The 22,677-nt window shown below is 44.4% G+C and overlaps 1 protein-coding gene and 1 long non-coding RNA gene across 5 annotated transcripts in view; one reads left to right on the top strand and one right to left on the bottom strand.

The window, feature by feature from the left end:
- YWHAZ (tyrosine 3-monooxygenase/tryptophan 5-monooxygenase activation protein zeta) overlaps positions 1-10,461 on the bottom strand; it is a 31,383-nt gene extending 20,922 nt beyond the window's left edge. Inside the window, exons 1-2 of one of the 2 annotated variants that reach the window (XM_054017913.1) lie at positions 10,363-10,461; positions 7,399-7,702 (exon numbers count right to left, since the gene is read on the bottom strand). In XM_054017913.1, the coding sequence (XP_053873888.1) occupies positions 7,399-7,692 (294 nt within the window). In that variant the 5' untranslated portion in view covers positions 7,693-7,702; positions 10,363-10,461. Of the gene's footprint in view, positions 1-7,398; positions 7,703-9,553; positions 9,658-10,362 lie in introns of those variants that run through there. The other variant, XM_054017914.1, reaches the window with a different exon arrangement.
- A 110-nt stretch (positions 10,462-10,571) lies between these two features.
- The window catches only part of LOC128831484 (uncharacterized), a 33,625-nt gene continuing 21,519 nt past the window's right edge, over positions 10,572-22,677 (top strand). For 2 of the 3 annotated variants that reach the window (XR_008443814.1, XR_008443813.1), the window contains exons 1-4: positions 10,572-10,718; positions 12,355-12,465; positions 17,789-17,951; positions 18,671-18,797. This is a non-coding gene — a long non-coding RNA (uncharacterized LOC128831484). Of the gene's footprint in view, positions 10,719-12,354; positions 12,466-17,788; positions 17,952-18,670; positions 18,817-22,677 lie in introns of all 3 variants that reach the window. The other variant, XR_008443815.1, reaches the window with a different exon arrangement.

The following is a 22,677-nucleotide window of genomic DNA, read 5'->3' as shown; positions in this document are numbered from 1 at the left end:
GTACATCTACTTTTTCAGGGTCTCATCTTGATCAGATTTTATGATAAACTTAGATATTTTCTTCTGCAATATACACTGGATTTGTAGTTTGTAGCAACTATTAAATGTCAGTTATGTCTGTGGAGTACGAAAGCCATGACTTACAAAATACAAGTTTTCTGGCTTCTTCCCATACATTTGTCTTTCTCCCTCTGCAGCAGGAGAGAGAGAACAATTTACACACTTGGTATAATTTGATAAATGCCAATCAGTGGCAGCATTATTTTATTAATCAAGCTATCTCAAAAGTTGAAACTATTGCCAATAAAAAGGAATCTTTAAAAGGTCTGTTTTCTCCTAGTTTGAGGATCACATGGATACTATGTACTTAGCAGTCCCTTGCTACAGGCAGCTTCTAGGGAGAAGCCTCTTCAAATGCTCTTGATTACAAGAGTCCTGTCAAGAGCTTTAGGCTACCCTGTCCTTTACTAGTAGAGTAAAACACTTCAACCCTTTTCAGACTAGTAATTATAACAAGTCAGCCAAACACCAGTTTTATCAGGACTTACTCATGGAGGGGAGTTTCACCAATGGTAAAAACCATGAATTAATATGGTTCAGCCTAAGCCAGATACATAAACATGTGTGGCAAGTAAAGGGATCTAGTTCTGAGGCACACCTAAGATATGCTGTTCAAATAGAAATTTATCTGAGTTTAATCAAAACTGGTTACTAGAGATAGTGTGGCCTGGAGGAACGAATAAAGGATTATTAGTAAGGCAACTTTATTACAATAATTTCATCAACAATCCACAGAAAGCTACAAGCAACAGCAGAAGCATGCTTCCCATCTTCTATGGGCAGGGGGTCAGAGGGAAAAAGACAGTCATAGTATTAGGCAACTGACCAAATATTTGTCATTTTTATTTTGCTGCTGTCAGTTTCCTACTTGTTACCAGCAAGTTCATTTTTAAGTTCTTGCAAAAATTAAAGAAAAGATTTGTTTGGATGCCTTCATATAGTACCAAGCACTATGTAGTTCTTGCTATTCAAGCTAGACATTAAAGTCAGGTTGGAATTAAAGAGGGAAAAGCGAATGGTTATCAGAAAGATGTGTTTTCACTTCTAAATACTGACTGTTCCATGAAACTTGTACTGGCTTTTTTAATGTTCCTGCTTGCACTTAGCCACTATGATGATTGGTGCAACAAATACATCTAGCTAGATCAAGGTCAGAACACACAATATTGACAGTTGTCCTTTCTTTTGTCCATACAGCTTTATTATTAAGAATGAGCCACATATCTTAACTGTGCTGGAATCCAGACACTTTGCTACCCTGTTAGTGAACCAAAGTTTCATACATTTGCAGAAGAATTAATAGACAGAATCAAATGTAGTCATTCTGATTTATATTACACCAAATTGATCTGGGTAGCTAGCAGTCCATCTCAAACTAAAAGCCACCCATGACTGACACGGAGTTTCAGTTCCACTTTGTGATATTGGAGCTGTTAGTAGCAGATTAATAGTTTGACTAGAAACCTTTTGTTAGAGAATTAAAGGAAAACTATTCTTGTTATTTTAGGGTATGTCTACACTGGAAACTTCAAAGCGCAGCACTTTGAAGTGTGATCGTGTGCGAGCGCTGGGAGAAAGTTCTCTCAGCACTCCTGGTAATCCACCTCCATGAGGGCATTAGCTCCCAGCGCTCTGAGCCTGTCTACACTAGCGCTTTAAAGCGCTCAGACTTGCTGTGCTCATGGGGGTGATTTTTCACACCCCTGAGCCAGCAAGTTAGAGCACTATACAATTTAAGTGTAGACAAGCCCATAGCAAGTTCCTACATCTTTGTGATGGAGAAAAAAAGAGTTCAGATAGGTGCAGCTACAACCAGGAAGTAATTCTCACAAATAACAGTGTGAAGTCAGAAGACTCAATGAGTTTGCACCTACCTCCTATTCAATACTTTGACAACTATACACTGAAGCCTAATGGAAAGAGTGGTTGTAGACAGTTAAATCAAGAGGAGACTTCATTTAGAGCCTTAATGGAAAACTAAAAATTGAACAACTATAGCTAGTAATCTCTCTGGAATATACTGGTTACCTCCAATGCATCATTGTAAATCCAAAAGATTAACAATTTAATTCATGAATTTAGAATTTTTAAAATTCTTTAGCATATAAGTCTAAACTAATGGTTCTAAAACAGGAAAATAGATATATTACAACTGCTAATGACTAAGATTTTTCAAGAGAGCCTAAGGGGACTAGGCATTCAACTCCCACTGAATTTTAATAATTGGAGCACATAACACTCTTTAGATGCCTTTGAAAATTCAAATCAAGTTCTTGATACAAGTTTTAGCTAAACTCCTGCTGTGTACTCCAAAAAGTTTTGAATACAGGACAAAAAATCTGAACTGACAGGGAGACTAAATATCAATTTTAGCATCTTTTCTAAACGTAGATGGCCATAGAATTACATGCAGTGATCGTACTCTTCCATGGAAGTACCGAATATCTTTTCCAACAAGTTTGTTAAAATCTTTCACAGTATAGTGAATTATACTGTATCACAAGAGTTAAGCAATGCAGCTGCTGAAAAATCCACCGAACTCAACCAACTGCTTCACTGTTATTACACCATTACAGCCCACCAGCAACCCACCAGTCTACATGCCAGAAAAATTATGGCTGTGTTCCCTAAAAATTAGTAGGCTCCATGGGCTGGAAGTAGGACACTAAAAGTGGCATATAACATACAAAGTGAAAATATAGTCATGTATGTCCATCTGCAAAAGCATTCAATGGCAACTCACTCCCTAGAAAAGCCAAGTGGGGGATGTTCTTTTGCTAATGCTACTCATTAACAGATGATGCACAAATACGATTAAGTACAGATGGAATGTGGTAAATATGAATAGGTGATAGCATATTAACCACTTACACCTATATACCTTTATCGATGGAATATGAAATAGTGTTTCAGAATGGACAATCCCCACAACTAAGGCAACAAACATCCCTGCTGCAGCACTTTTTGTGAACAAGCAGTCACTTGGGTCTGTTCTGAAGCTACTTATGCTCCCCTTCACAAATACATAAAATTTTGGGTTTTTATATATGCACTTCAGAGAACTGTATAAAAAAAAAAAAAAAAATACAGGTAGATGATTAAATTCTGCCCTCTTCCTTTGGTTCCATTACTACCCAGCTTTAGGTTACAGTGAGTACTTATAGCAAGTGTACTTATAGATGCACTTCCATGAAAAAGTACCACTGTAAACCTTTAACCCTGAAATTAGTAAGAAGCACTTGTTTTACAGACACAGTTTGAGGAAGAAGGCCTCATTACCTCATTCAAGGACAGACCACTTGTCCCTGGATTTTTTGGCTGAGCAAAACAAGGCTCTAAACTCAACTGCATTTTTCGGTCTTAAGAATAACTTTGGAACATCGCATCAATCAATTCCAAAATTTCAGGGAGTGTTCTAGGCATCAAAAGACAACTCTATTCGGTAAACCGAAACACCACAGACATTGGATTCAGAGAATAATCAGGCTTCCTGATATTGCCTACACATATCAGTGGCAGCAATTTAACTTGCTGTGTGGAGAAGATATTTCCGTGAGAGGCCAAAGTCTTACAGGGAGGTTTTGTGGGAGAAAACTCTAGTGAGTGGACGAAAGGAGGGATACACAAGGGAACAGAAGTGGGAGTTGTGATGAGGGAAATCAGGGACCCAGAAGAGGAAAAGAGGTAGGGGGCATGGAAACAGTGACCTGCAGTCAGCCGAAGGATTGGGAAAGGGAAAACAGAGCCTGGGGAGGGAGGTGCAGGGAGGAATGGAGGGCACAGACCCAAGCATGGAAGAGTTGCAGGGACTCCCCGAAACAGAAAAGCAGGGAAGGCGGCACATAAGGATCTTAAGAGGGCAACGGAGGAATTCAAGGAGCCCCTGGTGTGTGCAATGTGCTAGGTCTATAGAATCTATGATGTATGCGTCCCCCAGTACTACTTTCCATTGTAAATTGTCAGCTATTGCTCTCGTTTTAAGTGAGCACCTAGCAATTGGCATAGGCCAATGCTTGTCTGAAGCCCTGCACTGCCTTACATCTGTTAAGTGTTTTGACAAGAACCAAATCCTTTAGAAAGTATTCCTTGACCATTTTCCCACACTTCCATTTCAGAATAATTCCAGTTTAAATGGAATACTGGTAATACCAGGGTCACAGGTCAGCAGCAGAGCTGGGAACAGAACCCAGGTCTCCCAAATCCCAATCCAGTGCCCCAACAAATAGACTGTGTTCATACTATTTATTTTCATCTACCATTTTTATATGTTCCCAGCAAATTATAAATGTAGCATCATAAAGCTCCAGCAGAACCAACAACTGCCACATTCTGGTAATGTCACAAATACATTAGCCTAAAGGGCTTTCTCCCCCCCCCCCCCCCCCCCCCCGGCTTTCCTAATCTATCAATTTAGCAATTAGGACATCAATTACTTCCACAGTGAATTGTGGTGCAATATTTCATACCTTGCAGTGTTACCTGAATGACCCTGCAAATACTGAGGGAGAGCAGCAGCTTAAAAAAGTCATTTATTTAATGACCAAGTAGAGTACGAAAGAAAAGCGAATACATTCATTTAAATGGAGCTTGTTAGGGAAGCATAGGGAGCCTGAGTAGTTTTTGCACGGAACTTTGTAAGGGCCATGAACTGTATAAATGGAACTTTGTTACCCACACTTAAGATCCAGTTATCTATATAAAAGCAGAGTCAATAACTATGCTCTCTGGTCAGTCTCATTTCTCTCTGAAGTTAGGTTTGCTATGTGGATAGTTGTAGGCTAGTCTATAGAGTCCAACTACAAAAACTTGTAATTAAAGTAAGTCTCTTTTCATTTTCACTCAGATAGTAATATTATGCAGATCCCTATGTAGAATATGCTGCTAAAATATGCTGTTGTAGTTGATTCTCTCACCTAGTAACATGGGCTAAAATGAACGTACACTGGATTTTACCGTTTGCCCATCTCACGTCATTGAATCTGGTACAGAAACTTCTTGGTATATAGTAGTTTAATTAAGGAGTCTATCTGGGACATCTTATCAGTCAAGAAACAAGAGTGAGTTTAGCTATAAATGTTAGTTCTTTACCTAAAATTTTAACCTTGATAATTAGGTTGCACCTTTGAAAGCATTTTTAAAACCAGTCACTTGGATACATAATATAGTAATATTCAAACTTTTTTTTTTTTAACCTAGCATTTAGAAGACCAATTTTCTTAAAAAAGGTCACTGCCCAGGGCATTGTTTCTTCTGGATGGTTGCTTAGTCCAAACAGGTTTAGTTTTGATTAAGCATAACTGGACTGACCACACCCAGGTGAGTAAGATTTTAGCTGGCTGAAGTCAGTTAAGTATGCTGAGTAGTAATGATCTAAACAGAATTTATATTTCTGATGACCATACAGCAAACAATTTAAAGTCTCTTCTGAAATCTAAAGGACAAGGACAGGCTTATTTTGTAGGCGCTTATTTTTCCACACAAATACCTTAGATTAAAACATGTTGAAATAGTTTAATATTTTAGTTTCCTGCTTTATTTTTTAGCAGGAACAATCCTTGTTTCAGAATCTGGTTTTCATACTTGAGAAAAACAATACTTCAGCATTTGATTGTTAACACTGCTGTCTGCAATAAATCTTTCAGCAGAAAGAAGAAATATTTTATGAAGCTGTTGGCCTTAAAGCTTTATGAATCTAGTTTACAAGGCTGAGTTTTGTGTTAAGTCTGCCTAAGCAGTGTCCCTTTAAAAAATCCTGTTCTCTCCCACCAATATGAGACCTACTGAAATAAAATTAGGAATTAGCAGCTCTAGGTATTAGTCCTTAATCAGATTGAAGCACACTTCACATTGAGAAAGTTGTTTTAATAGTGTTACATCTGTCTAAGTTAGGCAGTTCCATAGGCACTTTAAAGTTATCCTTATATTAATGTTAAGACACATTAAAGCCCTGTCTGCATGGGTACTTTTAGTGTGCCAATCACCAAGGAAGATAGTCCCTAAATAGAACTAGACAGTCAGGATGATGCTGAAATTGTATAGAATATTCTCTTCTATACCTTTGGAGAAGTTGTATTCTATACATTTCACTTCATTCTAAGGGATGATCACATCACATTTCATCTAGTGACTATCCACCAGACAAGATTTAAGGTGTCAGTAACCTTAATAGAAGTTTAAAATAAGGGTTCAACTAAAGTGTGCGCACCATTTTAATCAACACCTGCATGTATCTTGCTGATTTTACAACATATACATGTATAACTTGAATTCTTATATCTCAAAATTTCAGTGAAGTCCTTGATTTACTGTAGCAATAGGATTTCTACCTCAGCACACATGCAAAAGGACTCACTAGCAATGAGTTCATTGTATACCAGTATGTGTGTATTATTGTAGAGTTTGAAAAATTTAGGTAACTAGATATTTCAAAAAGTGTTTTTGGCACCTGAATCATCATAATTAGAAACTTTAACATTCAGCCCTCATATTAACAAGTATTATTCTAAACTGCAAGCCATAAAAGTAGCCTAATCCTAGAGACCATCTTCTTTGTTCTAGCTTTTTATCACTAAAAGCTGTAACTTGAAGAGGGCATCAGTAGCTTTGCTACTGCCTCCTTGTGCAGACAGTTTTCTGCATGGCTGAGTCATAACCAACATTACATCATCTTACCCAGGGAGGGGCACAATTTCCATAGTGAGAATTACAACCTCATACAAGCAGCACAGTATACTGAAGATTCCAGATACAAAAGTAATCTGGGTTATGTGAAAAAAAATTATTTCTTCTAAAGAAACCAGGTTCAAAGCCCGTTAATTAATTCATTCATAGATAAGTATTGTATCAATATTTTTGCTTATATACAAACATGTATAATCAGGAGATCAATGGAATATAAAGTCTATGTACAATAAAGAGTTTCAACAAGTTTGCAAAAATGTTAAAGTTGATGCCAACAAGGACTTTAATACCAGTTTTGGAATTACGTATTTAAGGAAGAGAAGTCACTCAGTTATTGAGTATTGGCCTGTTAAACCCAGGGTTGCGAGTTCAATCCTTGAGGGGGCCATTTAGGGATCGGGGCAAAAATCTGTCTGGGGATTGGTCCTGCTCTGAGCAGGGGGTTGGACTAGATGACCTCCTGAGGTCCCTTCCAACCCTGGTATTCTATGATCTAATTTTGTTTTTCAGACATGGTGGTAGGGGGACATTTTGGATGCTTTGCATAGAATGCCTCAGTTTTTAGCAAGGAACTGAAAAATAGCAGTTTAACAAGGCCAAAACTATTTACACCCTGCAATATTAAGCAAACACGGATTAAATACAGTTATCTCTCACCAACACATCATTGCAGATGTCTCTTAGCTCTGTTTCAATTTTCTCTCTGTATTCTCGGGCCATCTGCTGTTTTTTCTCAGCACCTTCCGTCTTTTGTTCAATACTTGAGACGACTCTCCAAGATGACCTACGGGCTCCTACGACATTTTTGTAAGCAACAGAGAGAAGATTCCTCTCCTCATTGGACAACTCAGCTCCTTGCTCAGTCACAGACTTCATGCAGCCTGCCATGTCATCATATCTCTCAGCCTGCTCAGCCAGTTTGGCCTTTTGCACCAGCTCATTTTTATCCATGCTGATTTTTCTGAAGAGGGAAAATAGGAAGGCATTATTCAAACAATATTCATCAAGGGCAAATTAGCCTCATATGTAGAACATGAGTCTTTTTTAAAATATAGAATATTCTAGCTTGTCAGTTATACAACTAAGGCTCTCAATGCTTGGACATTTATAAAACCAGTGACTTAAAGTCTTCAATACATGACATTTCTACAAATTCAAACCTTTAATTTAGCACTTCTAATCTTTTATTTCAGACATCAAATCACACTTGGAAGGTGCACCATTTCTGTGCTGTCCCAAGTATGTAGACAATTCAAGTGCCTCTTGCCACTGCTCAGAGTTTTCTTCAGACTACTTCCAAGCAGCAGCAGCATCATTAAGTTTATCAGTTTCATTATTCTGATGATTAGAGAACAAACTGGAAGCAGCATCAGTGGCTGACCATTAAACAGTTCAGAGGAGGACCAGCCCAAAAAATAAATGAAAAACAGAAATTAAAAAAAAAACCAAACAACTTCACACTGAAGTAGTAGCATAAAACTCCCAACTCCCTAAAGAAGTTTAGGCTCAAGAATGAAGAAAAATAACTCTGCACCAGCCAGGAGTTTTTAAGCTTTCAGATACTTACTACCCAGAGGTTGATATCACAGCTTAGGCCCTAATCATACATCCACATACACTTGCAGCCCTCCTAGAAGAGGAGGGGCTGAGCTTCTCACCTGGGCACTGCTCTTCCACCTTGCTAGTTATGGCTTGATGGGCAGTGAAAACCCTCATTGGGATGCAAGTGTTAGCTGGGTGCGTTGTAGCCCTTTTGGTCTGCATCTTAACAAGCCCTTTCAATATACTGATCTAACTTGATTAAAACATACCCTTTTGCATGTCAGAATGGTCAGAGTCCACCACCCCCACACTCATTATGAACCAAAGACTCGTGAAATATCTGGTAATTATTTCAAGCCCTGCAATATGCAGTAGCTATAAGATTCCTTGGTATCTTAACTGATGAAACTAAAATGTGAAAACTCGTTTTACCCAAGCATATTGTGTTTTTATATTACTTTTTCCAATTGCCATCCCATTGCTCCCCAACAGTTGTGGTTTGGCTTATGTAAGTATATTTCACATAAGACTACTGGGAATTGAATTTGTATTTAAACTCCATGAAAAGAAAAAATTAGATATTCAGAGCTCAGGTCATCTCAAGGGTGAAGGACGTTTCAGTAGCTGTTTGAACCAACACTGGTAGAGAACAGTTACTCCATTTCTATATAATATTTGTTAGGGTGGATAAAGGCCATGACCACACTGCAAACACTGTTAAGAAGCCATTTTATAGAATGGTTGCAGCTGCAGCAATGTTACCACCCAGCATAGATTAGACAGGGCAGTAGTGGGTACAACATTATCTGAAAGCCAGTTCATCAAACTGCGGTTACTGGCTAGCCAACGCCAGCAGACTGGCACGGCAGGATCCTCGACAGCACTGCTGCGCTTTAACAGAAGAGAAGCTACTTTCGAAGCACAGCAATGGTCGGAAAATGCCAGTCAATTCCTCTGTACACTAGATCGCGTCTTGACAGCATAAAATGGTGCTGTAGGAGCTCTCCGCAGCGCAGGGCCGCGGTGCGCGCTCGCAGCCGGCACGGCTACACCGACCACGGGGCGGTGGGGAGCGGGGCGGCTACAACATGAAATCGACACGGCGTGGGCGAGGAGGGACAACCGGGCCATACTCTACCCGCCGCCCCTCCCGCGCTGCGGCCGCCGCCGCATCCGCCCGGCTCCGAGACAGGCAGCGTCTCCGTTGGGCTCTTTGTCATGGCGGATCCGTGCCAGAGCCCAGCCCACTGTGCGCGCTAACCCCGCTCACCTCAGCCCAGCGCCGGGGGGAGGAAGCGGCCGCGCCCCCGCCCCGACATAGAGGAAAGCCGCAGCCCGGCGCCGTCGCCACACGGGCGAGAGAGGGGGCGAGGACCCCGCCCCGCGGCGCCAGCGCAGTCACCGCCCTACAGGAGCTGCCGTGGCCACTCGGGAGTCCGGGCAAAGCGCCCATTACACGCCCAGCGGCCGGGGGCCCCAGCGACACCCCGGCTCCCTCCGCGCCGGGATCCGGGGCGGGGCCACCGCAGCAAGCGCTCCAGGAACCCCGCTCGGCCAGGCGGACGCAGAGCTGCCGGCGGGAGACCACACCCAACCAGGGAGCCGCCTGCGCCCCACACGCTACGCGCCCTGCCCCAGGCAGGCGGCCCCCCTGCCGGCAGGGCCCCGCGCGCCCAGGTGGGGAGGGTCGCACCGGACCCGGAGGGGCTGCGCCCCCCGCTGCCTCCCCGGTCCGACACCGCGGGGACCAGCCACCGCCCAGTAGCCTCACCTGCCGGAGGAGCAGCCCGCGCTGACCTGCTGCCCCCGCTTCCCCCAACGGCTCCATCTTCCCCCTCTCCAAGGCGGCAACCTGGCGGGGGGGCGGACCCGGCCTCACCTGTGCAGCGGCGGCCACGTCCGTAGCGGCGGCATAGTTACCTGGGGGCCAGCTCCCCCGCGCCTTGCCCGCGGAGCCCGGCGCAGGGAGCCGCCCTACTGCCTGCAGAAGGACCGGAGGGGGGGGGCGCCGCTACCCCGCCAGCTCCTTCCCCCCTCGCGGGAGCCCCTCAGGGCTGACTATGCCGTGGGCCCCGTTACCTGTGTAAGGAGGAAGCGGCGGCGCGAGTGTCTCTGGGCGGGTAGCCGGCGCGGACTGTACCTCTCTAGCCCTGCTGCTCTCTCCGCTGCAGCCTCTCTCCCAGCGCCGCACACGGGGTCTCCGCCAATCACTGCGCCGCAACGCACGGGCACCACACTGCCCGTGACGTCAAACGGGGCCATGGCAACCGCGAGGGAGCGAGCGCCTGCGCCCGCGCCTTCCCCTCCGCCCCACAGGGCGGGGGCCGCACCAACCGCCGCTGGCGTCGGCGCGCGCAGCACCGCGGGGGACACGCCTAGCTCCGTCCGCCACAGCCCGTGCCGCGGGCGCGCGCCTGTGCCTCCAACTGCAGCGTGTGAGTGAGCAAGCGCCTGCGGGGTCCGCGCCGCTCCCCTGGCGGCAGGGCGGGGAGAGGCCGCGCACCGACTCTCCCTTCCCCCACACAGACCTGCCACAATGGCGCCTCCCGTCGGAGAGGGGCTCCCGCCTGCTGACCTGTTCGAGGTGCTGTCACTGGGGCGTGGGAGAAACTGCCCCACTCCCCTACCCTGGCTCGCTAGGGCGGCGCGTCTCAGTTCAAATAGCCCCAGATGTGGCTGGCTGAAGCCCCGGCTCCCATGTGACACACCACGTTTCAAAGCCGTCTGAGTGGCCGTGCAGCAGCTCTTTAGAGTAGGGGGTTTCAAACTTTTTTTTCTGGGGACCCAGTTGAAGAAAATTGTTGATGCCCGTGACCCAATGGAGCTGGGGATGAGGGGTTTGGGGGGGGGGCTCAGGGCTGGGGCAGAGTTTTGGGGTGTGGGGGTGAGAGTTTCAGGGTGGGGCTGTGAATGAGAGGTTCAGGGTGTGGGAGGGGGTCTGGGCTGGGGATGGGAGGTTTGTGGTATAGGAAGAGATTCTGGGTTTGGGGGGCTCAGGGCTGGGACAAGGGGTTGGGGTGTGGGGGGGGTCAGGGCTCTGGGCTGGGGGTGCAGGCTCTGCAGTGGGGCCAGAGATGAGGGGTTTAGGGTGCACAAAGGGGTTCTAGGTTTAGGGGCAGCTCAGAGCTGGGGCAGGGGGTTGGGGCACAGGCTTACCTCTGGCGGCTCCCGGTCCCTGGTGCAGCCAGGGTGCAGAGGCAGGCACCGTGGAGCCCCGTGGCTCCCCTGCCTAGAAGCCAGACTCACTGCTGGCCACTTCTGGGGTGCAGCACAGTGTTGGAACAGGGTAGGCACTAGCCTGCCTTAGCTGGGAAGCATCACAGACGGGATTTTTAACGGCCCGGTTGGTGGTGCTGACCAGAACGACCCAGTGCCTGACATGCCGCAACCCAGTACTGGGTCGCGACCTGAACTTTGAAAAACGCTGCTTTAGAGCACTTAGGAGAGTTGAACTTGAAGCAGAAAACTGGTTTTACCCTTCACTCTAGCAAAGCTCGTGCTCTGCTGTCATCCATCGATCTGAGTTTTATGCCGTTTCCCATCACTGGAGGATCTGAGTGCCTTAAACAGAAAATCAATAGCAGTGGCAGAGTCTCTAGCGGCTTTCCTGGAGACTCTGGGACTTCACCCTTTATGGGGTCAGACCTCTGCTGGGGATAGGGCTGAGGGTTTCAGGAGGGTTGGGGGAGGGTTGAGAAGGGTTTTGAGAATAAAAGGTGTGTTTGAATTGTGAGCATTACTTATGATGGAAAGGCTTCCTCTGACAGCAAATTGCAACGTTATCTAAAAATGGTCAGACTGGATCCACCCAATCAATTGGTCTACAGCCAGATCACCTTGCCAGAGAATGCTTTGTCCCCCACTTCGCACGTTTGTCGTCCTGGGTTATGAGGAAAGGTTAAAAGAATTGGGCATATTTAAAGAGAAAAGAATATTGGGGACAACACGATAACAGTCTTCAAATATGTCAAAGGCTATAATACTCCTGAGGGAATTCTGCACCAAAAGAAATTTCTGTGCATATTTTAAAATTCTGCACATTCTATTTTTTGTCAATAAATAAACGTGAAGGCTCCAGACTGGCAATGGGGAGCACAGGTCACTGGCTGCATGGAAGTGGGAGATCACCCTGCAGCCCCTCTCCGCCGTACTCATCTCCCCCCGCAGGACACGGACTCAGAGGTGAGATGGCACTGAACCCTGACACACAACAAGGGCAGGGCCTGCCCCAGAATCGCCCGAGGCCCTGCCCCTCCACGCCAGGTGCACCAGGTGTGGCCAGGCAGGCTCAGCCCAGCAGGATCCATGTGGGGGCTGGGGGATCCAGGTGTAGGGTTCAGTGTGGGGCAATCTGAGTGCAAGTGGCTCAGTGGGGGATCTGGGTATGGGGGGGATCTGGATGCATAGGGCTCTTTTGGGGTTTCCAGGGAGGGACAATGGGACTCTGCAGGGGGGTCCAGGTGAAGATGGTTGGGGCTCAGAGGGAGAATCTAGGTGAGGGGGGGATGGGGCTCAGCAGGGGGGCCTGGGTGCTGGGGGAATGGGGCTTGGTGGGATGGGGGTCCGGGTGCACAGGGCTCGTCAGGGCGGGGGTTGGAGTACAGGGGGATCACTGGGAGAGTGGTCTGGATGAAGGGGATGGGGTTCAGTGGGGAGAGTCTGATTGGAGGAGGTGAGGCTCAGCAGGCTGGGGATTTGGATGTGGGGGGCTCAGTGTGTCCCTTTCTTTGTCCCATTGATCCATTCACTCCCTAGACAACTTCTAGGCATGTCCTCTCGCCTTCTCTTTCTTGTCTGGACTGCGGAAATGGCTGTAGACTTGTAAATATAATAAAATGACAGAAGTGAGGATGTTGTCTCTAGATTGTTTAGCTCTTCAAAAGTGTACTCATACCAAGGAACATCATATGTTCATTTTTAGGTGGTGACATTTCTACAGTAGTTTTGACCTTTTCTGATCGGCCACAACCCCTTCTTTATCACATGCCCTAAGAACTGTAGTCAGGTTTGTAAGAGGCTAGCGTACATTTTGTTCTATTCTGACCACCCCAATTGCCTTCAGACCTTGTTTTAACTTTACATGATACTCTTTCTTGGATTTCCCACAAATTAAAATATCACCATTTAAACTTTCACTTCCCCCAGGACTCACAAAATCTCATTCTTTTTCCTTTGGAAGATTTCTGGAGCACTTGTGAGACCAAATGGGAGGTAACAAAAGTAAGGTGTTCAGAATGGTGGGGCAGAACTCACCAGAATTCACTAGTTACATCTGGTGAGGAAAAATTATTACTCAAAATAAATTTGAAGACTATACCTTTTCCTCTTTACTGCTTCATTGAATCTCTGTAGGACTGTGCAGATACAGCGGTCTCAATTTTTTTTGTAGTATACATCATAAAGGAACATCACTTTGTTGGTTCTGTTACACCATTCTTCTCCATCATATCTAGTTCTTGTTTCAATTTTAGAAGCAATGGGATTAGTACCCTTGCAGCTGTGATGATCCAAGGAAATATACATTGCTCACCTTTGTTTGTGCTGCCTCCCTGATTGATTTGCTTCAAAAAGATATATTCCCACTACCATCCTTTATTATTACATTTCCTGCATACTTCCACTGGCTCAGCAAACCTCATTTATCCTGTCTTTTACTTTATCATGCCTGTTACATTTCTGTCCAGGGAACTTGGTATTCTTAAAAGACTTGTGTTAGGGGGTGTGATGGGGTATACTTGGCCTTCATGGCTCTCTGCGGGAGGCCCCATGGTCCAACTACACCCCACCCAAGAAAAGGAGCAGTGAAAGTGAGTCTTCCAGGCTTTCCTAGAGAGGCTGCATGGAGCAGCCAATCAGAGCCCACGGGGCTCAGATAAAAGTTGCTACAAGGCCTTAGCAAGTCAGTTCCTGGCTAGGACTGGAGGGCCTTCTCTGGCCAAAGAAGCCTGAACTGGTAGCCAGAATCTACTTCTGGTTGCATTTTGCTTAGCTGGGTTTGTAGAGTGATATAGCTATATCTTAAGATCATTAACCCTGAGGTACAGGTGGAGCGGAAAGGGGCAGGTAGGAAGAGGCCCAGGGAAGAAGCAGCAATGAATTGAAGTGAGTGGTACATGGCTGCTGATAATAGGGACCCTGGGTTGGAACCTAGGGTAGTGGGTGGGCCTGGCTTCCCCTGCTGTTCACAGAAAGTGGTGTAAACCCCATGAAGGGGGCAGGACTGAGTTGGGAGCCTAAACAAAGGGCTGTATTTAAAGGGGCCCAGAGCTAGGACTGAAGATCCTACTAAAGGTGAATGAATTATTTATCAGAGTTTATAATACCTTGGAAGGGGTTCATTTGGGCTTTGTGACTTGGCTGGAGGGCTGTGCCGGTAAAGAGCTGCCCAGTGAGTTTCTCAACCTACAAGGGGTGCCAGGAGCAGGAAAAGGAACTGCAGTACTGCATACAGCAGCAGGGGGTGCTCAAGAAGTGTGTATCCCCTGTTACAGGCCGCTTCCTTTTTCCTCAAGAGAATTTTTTTTCTTTGCTGCTTTTTTGCACCATGCTTCTGCAGTTTTCTTGCTGGATGACTTGTGTTTTCAGTATCTCAGACTGTCAGGCATACTTGTCGACATCCAGAAAGCAAAAGCCAGTAGATCATGAATTTGTAAAATTATAGAAACTTGCATACACTTACAGATTTGCATAAAAGTACATACAAACAGAGTAGGTGGGAGGAAGAGGGGGTGGACAGAGAATGACCCCAAAATATCCTTCTCTTTCCATCATAGAAGATTAGGGTTGGAAAAGGCCTCAGAAGGTTCATCTAGTCCAACCCCCTGCTCAAAGCAGGACCAACCCCAACTAAATCATCCCAGCCAGGGCTTTGTCAAGCTGGGCCTTAAATTCCTCTGAGGATGGAGATTCCACCACCTTCCCTCCACAGCACATAATTATTTCTCCCCTAACATAATTATTACCCCTCCCTCTAACTATAACCTTTGAGAAGGTGGATGGGGAAGCAGGGCAAGGCTATTCACCTCCTCCCAGGCCTCCTGAGGTGGCCGCAGGGCAGAGCTTTTTTCCAACTCCTCTCTCCCCTGGGGAAGGGGCAGTACATCAGGGAGAAGGCCTTGTACTGGGGTTGACAGCACAAGAAGCCAGTGGGAGCAGCTGCTTGCTAGCTGGCTCTGGAAACACAGGGGTCCCACCACATCAACTGGGAGATAGAAGCATTGCTAAGAGAGTAACGAATGCATCAGTCTATGGAGCAGTTTTGATTGACTGCCTTTCTCCAGGAGGCAGGAATATGAGGAATAGCTTATAGCAGCCAATTGGAGGGAATTTCCCCAGAGGTTAGGAATTTTCTCAGCAGCCCCCCAGAAGGGTCTGCAAATATCTAGTCTATGCGAGAATCCTGTAGTTTCAGCAGGTCTGTCATGTTTTTGTAAAGCTTTGGATACTGTTTCACATGACCTTCTCGTAAACAAACTAGGGAAATGCAACTTAGATGGAGGTACTATAAGGTGGGTGCAAAACTGGTTGGCAAACCATTCCCAGAGAGTAGTTATCAGTGGATCATAATCATGCTGGAAGGGCATAACGAGTGGGGTCCTGCAGGGGATCAGTTCTGGGTCCGGTTCTGTTCAATATCTTCATCAGTGATTTAGATAATGGAATACAGAGCACACTTATAAAGTTTGCAGACGATACCAAGCTGGGAGGGGTAGCAAGTGCTTTGGAGCATGGGATTATAATTCAAAATGATCTGGACAAACTAGAGAAATGGTCTGATGTAAATAGGATGAAATTGAATAAGGATAAATGTGAAGTACTCCACTTAGGAAGGAACAATCAGTTGCACACATACAAAATGGGAAATGACTGCCAAGGAAGGAGTACTGTGGAAAGGGATCTGGGGGTCATAGTGGACCACAAGCTAAATATGAGTCAACAGTGTAACACTGTTGCAAAAAAGGCAAACATCATTCTGGGATGTATTAGCAGGAGTATTGTAAGCAAGACACGAGCAGTAATTCTTCCGCTCTGCTACGTGCTGATTAGGCCTCAGCTAAAATATTGTGTCCAGTTCTGGGTGCCACATTTCAGGAAAGATGTGAACAAACTGGAGAGAGTCCAGAGAAGAGCAACAAAAATGATTAAAGGTCTAGAAAACATGACCTGTGAGGCAAGATTGAAAAAATTGGGTTTGTTTTCTCTGGAAAAGAGAAGACTGAGAGGGGACATGTTAACAGTTTTCAAGTAGGTAAAAGGTTGTTACAAGGAGGAGGAAGAAAAATTGTTTTTCTTAACCTCTGAGGACAGGACAAGAAGCAATGGGCTTAAATTGCAGCAAGGGAGGGTTAGGTTGGACATTAGGAAAAACTTCCTAACTGTCAGTGTGGTTAAGCACTGGAATGAATTGGGTAGGGTGGTTTTGGAGTCTCCATCATTGGGGATTTTTAAGAGCAGATTAGACAAACACCTGTCAGGGATGGTCTAGGTAATACTTAGTCCTGCCATGAGTGCAGGGACTGGACTAGACGATCTCTCGAGGTCCCTTCCAGTTCTATGATTCTATGCTTATGGCACTGCCTATTGTAGAGTTAAGTCAGACACTAACTGTAATTTTCTGACAGTTCCTTGCTTAAAATCCTAATTACTAGATGGTCTTTTATATGTTCTTTATTGAAATCAAAGTCACAAGGCTGTACTTGTACATTATAGTACCCTTACAAAGTCTTCCATGCATCCTTCAGTAACAGCATGTCTGTTTGTGTATTACATTCCTTTTTGGAATTGAACATGCATTATTATTCCAGTCTCCTTCCTCAGCAAAGGCTAATGATTTATATATTTATATATTTTCAGCTTCATTCCTCATGATGTAGATTAATGAGTGTATTTCACCACTCTCTGTGGCAAGCTTGGCTGTGCTTTGGAATCTACTGATGTGTTCCTTCCTCTCAGGATATTTGGTCAGCTGATCAAACTAAAAAACTTCTGGGGCATTCAATTTTTGAATTTTCTCTTCCTTCTGTTTGTATTGGTCCAAAACGAATCAACTGAAAACACCATGTCATGTGACAATGGTTTAAAAAAATCACAGAAAGAGCTCCTTCTTTACATTTTCCTTGTTCAGTGATGGATTAGGATAAAGTGAGGAGTATTACCCCTAAAGCTATGCACATTCTTGCTCTCTCTGCTTCACTGAAAAGCTTCTGCCTAGGACCCTTTAGGGGGTCCGCAGACTAAGATTTCCAAAGGGATCTGCACCTTCATTTGAAAAAATTTAGGGGTCTGCAAACAAAAAAAGGTTGAAAACCACTGGCCTAGAACCTTCTCCAAACCCCTCTTTCCTGTTTGGCTTCCTCCTGAAGTCTTAAAGAAACAATACACATATCCTCCTCAGAAGACGCAAAGAACTAGTACAACCTGAAGTCCTGTTTAGGTAATCCTTGTAGTCATATCTTCAGATGACTTTGAATATGGAGTAATATATTAATGCAGATCTTGATTGCAGATGTCCACATTGAGGATACTTCAGACATTATCTGATAGAAGAGATCAATTTGTTTGAACATAAGAACAGCCATACTGCGTCAGACCAAAGGTCCATCTAGCCCAGTATCCTGTCTTCTGACAGTGGCCAATGCCAGGTGCTCCAAAGGGCATGAATAGAACAGGTAATCATCAAGTGATCCATCCCCTGTCGCCCATTCCCAACTTCTGGGAAACGTAGGCTAGGGACATGCTGCAGGGAGCCCTGGACCCTTTAAATTGCCAGCCTGGAGAAGCTGGTCCGGCACGGCGTACTGGCTCTTACCGGTATGCCGTACCAGACCATACCGGTTTACTTTCACCTCTGCCTGGTGGGGTCTTGGATTCAGTGGAGCTTGGTTTGAAAATCAGGCAGCTTGATGTTGTTTGGGGGTTGTTAACATTCTTGTGGGAGAATCAGTTTATTCCTGCGTTTGAAGTTGGTGTGACAACATTAAATGCAAGCTGAGATGCAAAATGGAAGAACAAAGTTCTCTCTCTAGAATTAGATTGACTAAACTAATTAGGTCACTTTGGGGTGTAAACGAAAAACTGGATTTGGGGTGGGTACTGTTACCATTGGAACCATCAAGAAGTCATATAATAGACCTGCCAGTCATAAAACAGGCTTCCAGTAATTTACTGGCAATCTAAGCTGTAATGTTTGAAAACATGGATCTAGAATAGATCATATCCCTGTGTAGGAACCAGCATGAGGCCTACATATCACTTAAATCACACTCTTTTATTCTCTTCTGGTTCTTACACCAGGCCTATCACTGTGGTATATCTATGCCTTCCAAAGATACATAAAACAAGTACTAACATGCATCACATGAAATTCCTTCTCCATTTCTTTCCACAGGAGGAAACGTGTGGTTTTGTCACTGCTTTTGAAGATTACATACAATGTCCTATCACATATGAAGGTGTGATGGCCATCCTGGTAGCTGACACCAAAGTTTGACCCAGGGACCTTCCGAACTGAAAATGTGAGTCCCTACAACTTAAGTGAGTAGTATACAGATCTGAAAACCTAATGGTGCATCCATTCCATCTTCAGTTACACTCCAGTGAAATACCTCTGGATTTAGTAACTGAGGATGAACTCTTGCCTATTGTTTCTAAGAAGAAAAAGCATTAGGAATTTGGAACTTGGACTTGTTCAGTGTTCATTGTTAATAAATACAAAGTTGTCACGGAGTGTGGGGGGACACAAGGCCCTGCACCCCCGGCTTCCTGCTTTTCACTATGACTCTCAGCCAGCCAGTAAAGCAGAAGGTTTATTTAGACAACAGGAACACAGTCCAAGACAGGTCTTGCAGGCACAGACAACAGGATCCCCCCCAGTTAGGTCCATCTTGGGGTCCCAGGGTCCCACAGCCCCCTTGGGAGGTCAGAGCCCTGTCTGCCTCCCAGCCATTCCACCAGCCAGCTCCTGAAACTCTCCCTTCAGCAACCCCTCCCACAGCCTTTGTTCAGTTTCCCGGGCAAAGGTGTCACCTGGCCTCTAACCCCTTCCTGGGTTCTCATGTTACATGCTCAGGTATCTTCCCTTAAGGCCAGTTTCCCATCCCCCAACGCAGACCGTCCTAGCCAACCTCTCCTGCCTTCCCAGCCAACACTCCCCAGTCAGCATTCAAAGACCACATTAAGAACAGTCCCAGTTCGTCACAAAAGTAATGTACTTTGGAAAGAAAAAAGTAAACTACTTGTACACATTAGAGTTTTAAATGAACGTATCAGCTCAGGAAAGGATCCTATGCATCACTGTCTACAGCTCAATGAAGACTCTGCTTAATATGCAACTATGCTCAAAAAAAAAAGCAAACAAGATATTAGGATGCAAACAGAAGGGGATGAGAATAAGATGGAGAATAGTATAATTCCATCATATAAAATCAAAGGCGTGGCCTCTTTGGGAGTACTGTGTGCAGTACAACTCACCCCTCTCCAAAAGGATATTCTACAATTAGAGGGGATATAATGCTACCTGCAGTGACTCAAGAGCCCAAGTACCAACCTCTGGGCAGACTTTTAAGAACCAGGGCACAAATCCCAAACAGGTTGTGAGTTCTGTACTTAGATTTCACTAACCAACCATCAATTGTAAACTCCTCAGGTACTAAACTGTCTAAACATAGTCACAGATTATGTACACTTGGGTACTCTCATCTATCTTACCACCCAGGTGAGTGTACCTTGGTGATCGCTGGTTCCTTACACCAAGAATATCAGCAATATTCTGGTTACTCTCAGTTCCAAAGAACCAGTCACCCCAGATGAATTGCACCTTAGATCTCACACCAAAGACAATGCTTGTAGCCAATCCTATAATAAACTATATAAAGATTTATTAAATAGGAAAAGGAAACAAGGTATTTGCAAGGGTAAAGCAGGTAAAAATATACACCCATGTGTTACAATCTTAAATTTCAAAAGGTAATAGAAGTTTATATAATAAGTAATCTGTACATGTCCATTAGGGCTAACCCAGGCTAGGCAGCTGGGGATCTCTTTCTTATGCCTAGGAAACCTTGCCTCCCCACCCCCCGAGTCAAAGCAGCACGGAGATCCAGTTCCTTCTATTTAGGAGTTTCTATCCCCCTCTTTTTTATGCTCTGAGCTGTAAACTCAGCTGGTGGGAGGAATCCACTTGAATGACTCATCTTCACATGGAGGTCCTCTTCAATGTCCCACCGTAGACCATCTGGTGTCAATGGACTTTTCCCATTGGGCAGGACATAACACCTTCTGTTGGAGATCTGCACTTCAGATATGTCTCTGTCCTGTCTGTGACTTATACAGTCACAGATTCTCACAGTACAACCAATTAAATATTACCTTGCAGTATGGGATACAGATGTTATAAGTGAGATTAATGCATGCAGCAACTCACGAGCATTCAGTAAAGTCTAAACATGTTTGTATAATTCTAATATCTATTTTACTTAACACACCAGCCAGTTTGCTTCCGGCTATGTATTTGTCCGTGTTCAATGGACACATGGGAACTTTGGCAAGAGTTGGCACCTGGTCTGCTAATATCACAGAGGGTTCAGAGAAGGGTGATGAGAATGATTAGGGGCCTGGGAAATTCTCATATGAAGAGAAATGGAAAAGATTGGGATTGTTTTCCTCAGAAAAATGAATCAGAGGGAACATGTTAAAAGTATATAAATTGAGTGGTCTAAAGAAGATATATCGGGTTCTCCCTGTCTCATAATACAAGAACGTAATTTCAATGAAATGAAAAGGTAGGAATTTCAAAACTGATAAACACTTTTTCTTACAACACCTAATTAAATGGTGGAATTCATTGCCAGGAAAGGCCTTGAGGCCTAGGATTTAGTAAAATTCAAATAGGAATCAGACATTTACATGGGTAACAAGAATATCTCCAGTTATAATAGCTAATGATAACAAAAAATTTGGAAGGACTATTAAAACTTATGCTTCGGAGTTTAATCTTTAGCTATTAAAGATAAACCTAAAGTGGAGGGCAGATTAGACCCCAGCTGCCTAATGCAGGGCTCTTACATCTTTCTGTGAAGCATCTGCTCCAGGCCACTGGCAGAAAGAAGATACTAGATTAGATGGACCTGAGGTCTGATCCAATCTGGCAGTTTCTATGCACTGACATAATATCTAAAGAATTTACTCAGAAATATTATTGTGGAAAATTACATTGATCCCAATTCTGCATCACTAAGACTGGTGCATGGGTGTGACATAATCAGAAAAAACCAGCTGGTCTCAGAATATGACTTCAAGCAACCAGTGTCAATAACCACACGAATCCACTCCATTTCCCTAACAATAAAGAATTATTCCCTACAGTACTTTTTCTAGGGTTTTGTTCTGTCACATTTAAAATGACCTTAGTAATGGGGGTTTTCTCCACTTCTTTTGGGAGTCTGTTCCACAGCCAAATTGATCTGTCATGAAATGTATCCTAAATAGGTGCCCTATTTTTTCCCTTTCTTAATTTCATTTCCCCCCTACTGCTGCAAAAATCCACAAGTTCTGCACTAGTGAGTGATGATGAACACTTTTGGCATAGCTTACTGCTATTTTACTTTTTTTTAAACCCCTCTTAAGCAGTTTTTGGAATGTATGTGGCATTCTTTATTAGAACCTTTTTTCACAGTGTCAGTATAAGAGAAACTAGTAGGGGGGGAAAACACTAAGTACCCATCACTACTTTTTAGAGTATTTCTTGTTTAATTTTTTTTTCAATCCCTTTCTGTCAATCTCTCTCTTTTGTTTTGTTTGTGGGTATCTTTTATTTGTTTGTTTGCTCTGCTACCTTACACCCTTACCTATTGAAGCTCAGCTGCTGTTTGATATCAGTTTGTAGGCCAGCAGCCAATTTGGACTCCTATATACAAATGAAATTTGGTATATTGAGCCATTCCCAATTTAGCTTATATAGCTGATTGTGAGTGGAACAACACTTTCAGGGCCACACATTGCTGCTGAAATGTTAAAGAAGCTACAGACTTGAAGAGCAGCAGAAATTTAAAACTATCATTTCCCCCCTCTTCTGCCCCTCATTCTTTCCTCTCACCCCAAACAACCTCTCTTCACCCATTCCTCCCCACAGGGCATCTTATCCTTTGTTTTTCCCCTGCCGGACATCTTCCAGCCCCGTACCAATCTATTGAACATATTGGGAGAAGGGATTTTGTTTGTGTGATTTTAGTAAGGAGATCCCAGCAGTGCACTGTTGGGAGCCAGTGTTACAGCCATTCACTATCAGAAAGGTTCAACTGGCCAATTAGAATGTGACTTTGGATTATCAGTGTCCATTTTTAGTCGTTATAGCCCCCTATCCCACCCTAAATCCCCTTCTTCGCTAGTTACACTCAT

This window comes from Malaclemys terrapin, chromosome 2, assembly GCF_027887155.1.
Source record: "Malaclemys terrapin pileata isolate rMalTer1 chromosome 2, rMalTer1.hap1, whole genome shotgun sequence".
In the NCBI taxonomy this organism is placed as follows: domain Eukaryota; kingdom Metazoa; phylum Chordata; order Testudines; family Emydidae; genus Malaclemys; species Malaclemys terrapin.
Note: the sequence above shows the minus strand (reverse complement) of the source record. Positions and strands in the feature narration are given on the sequence as shown.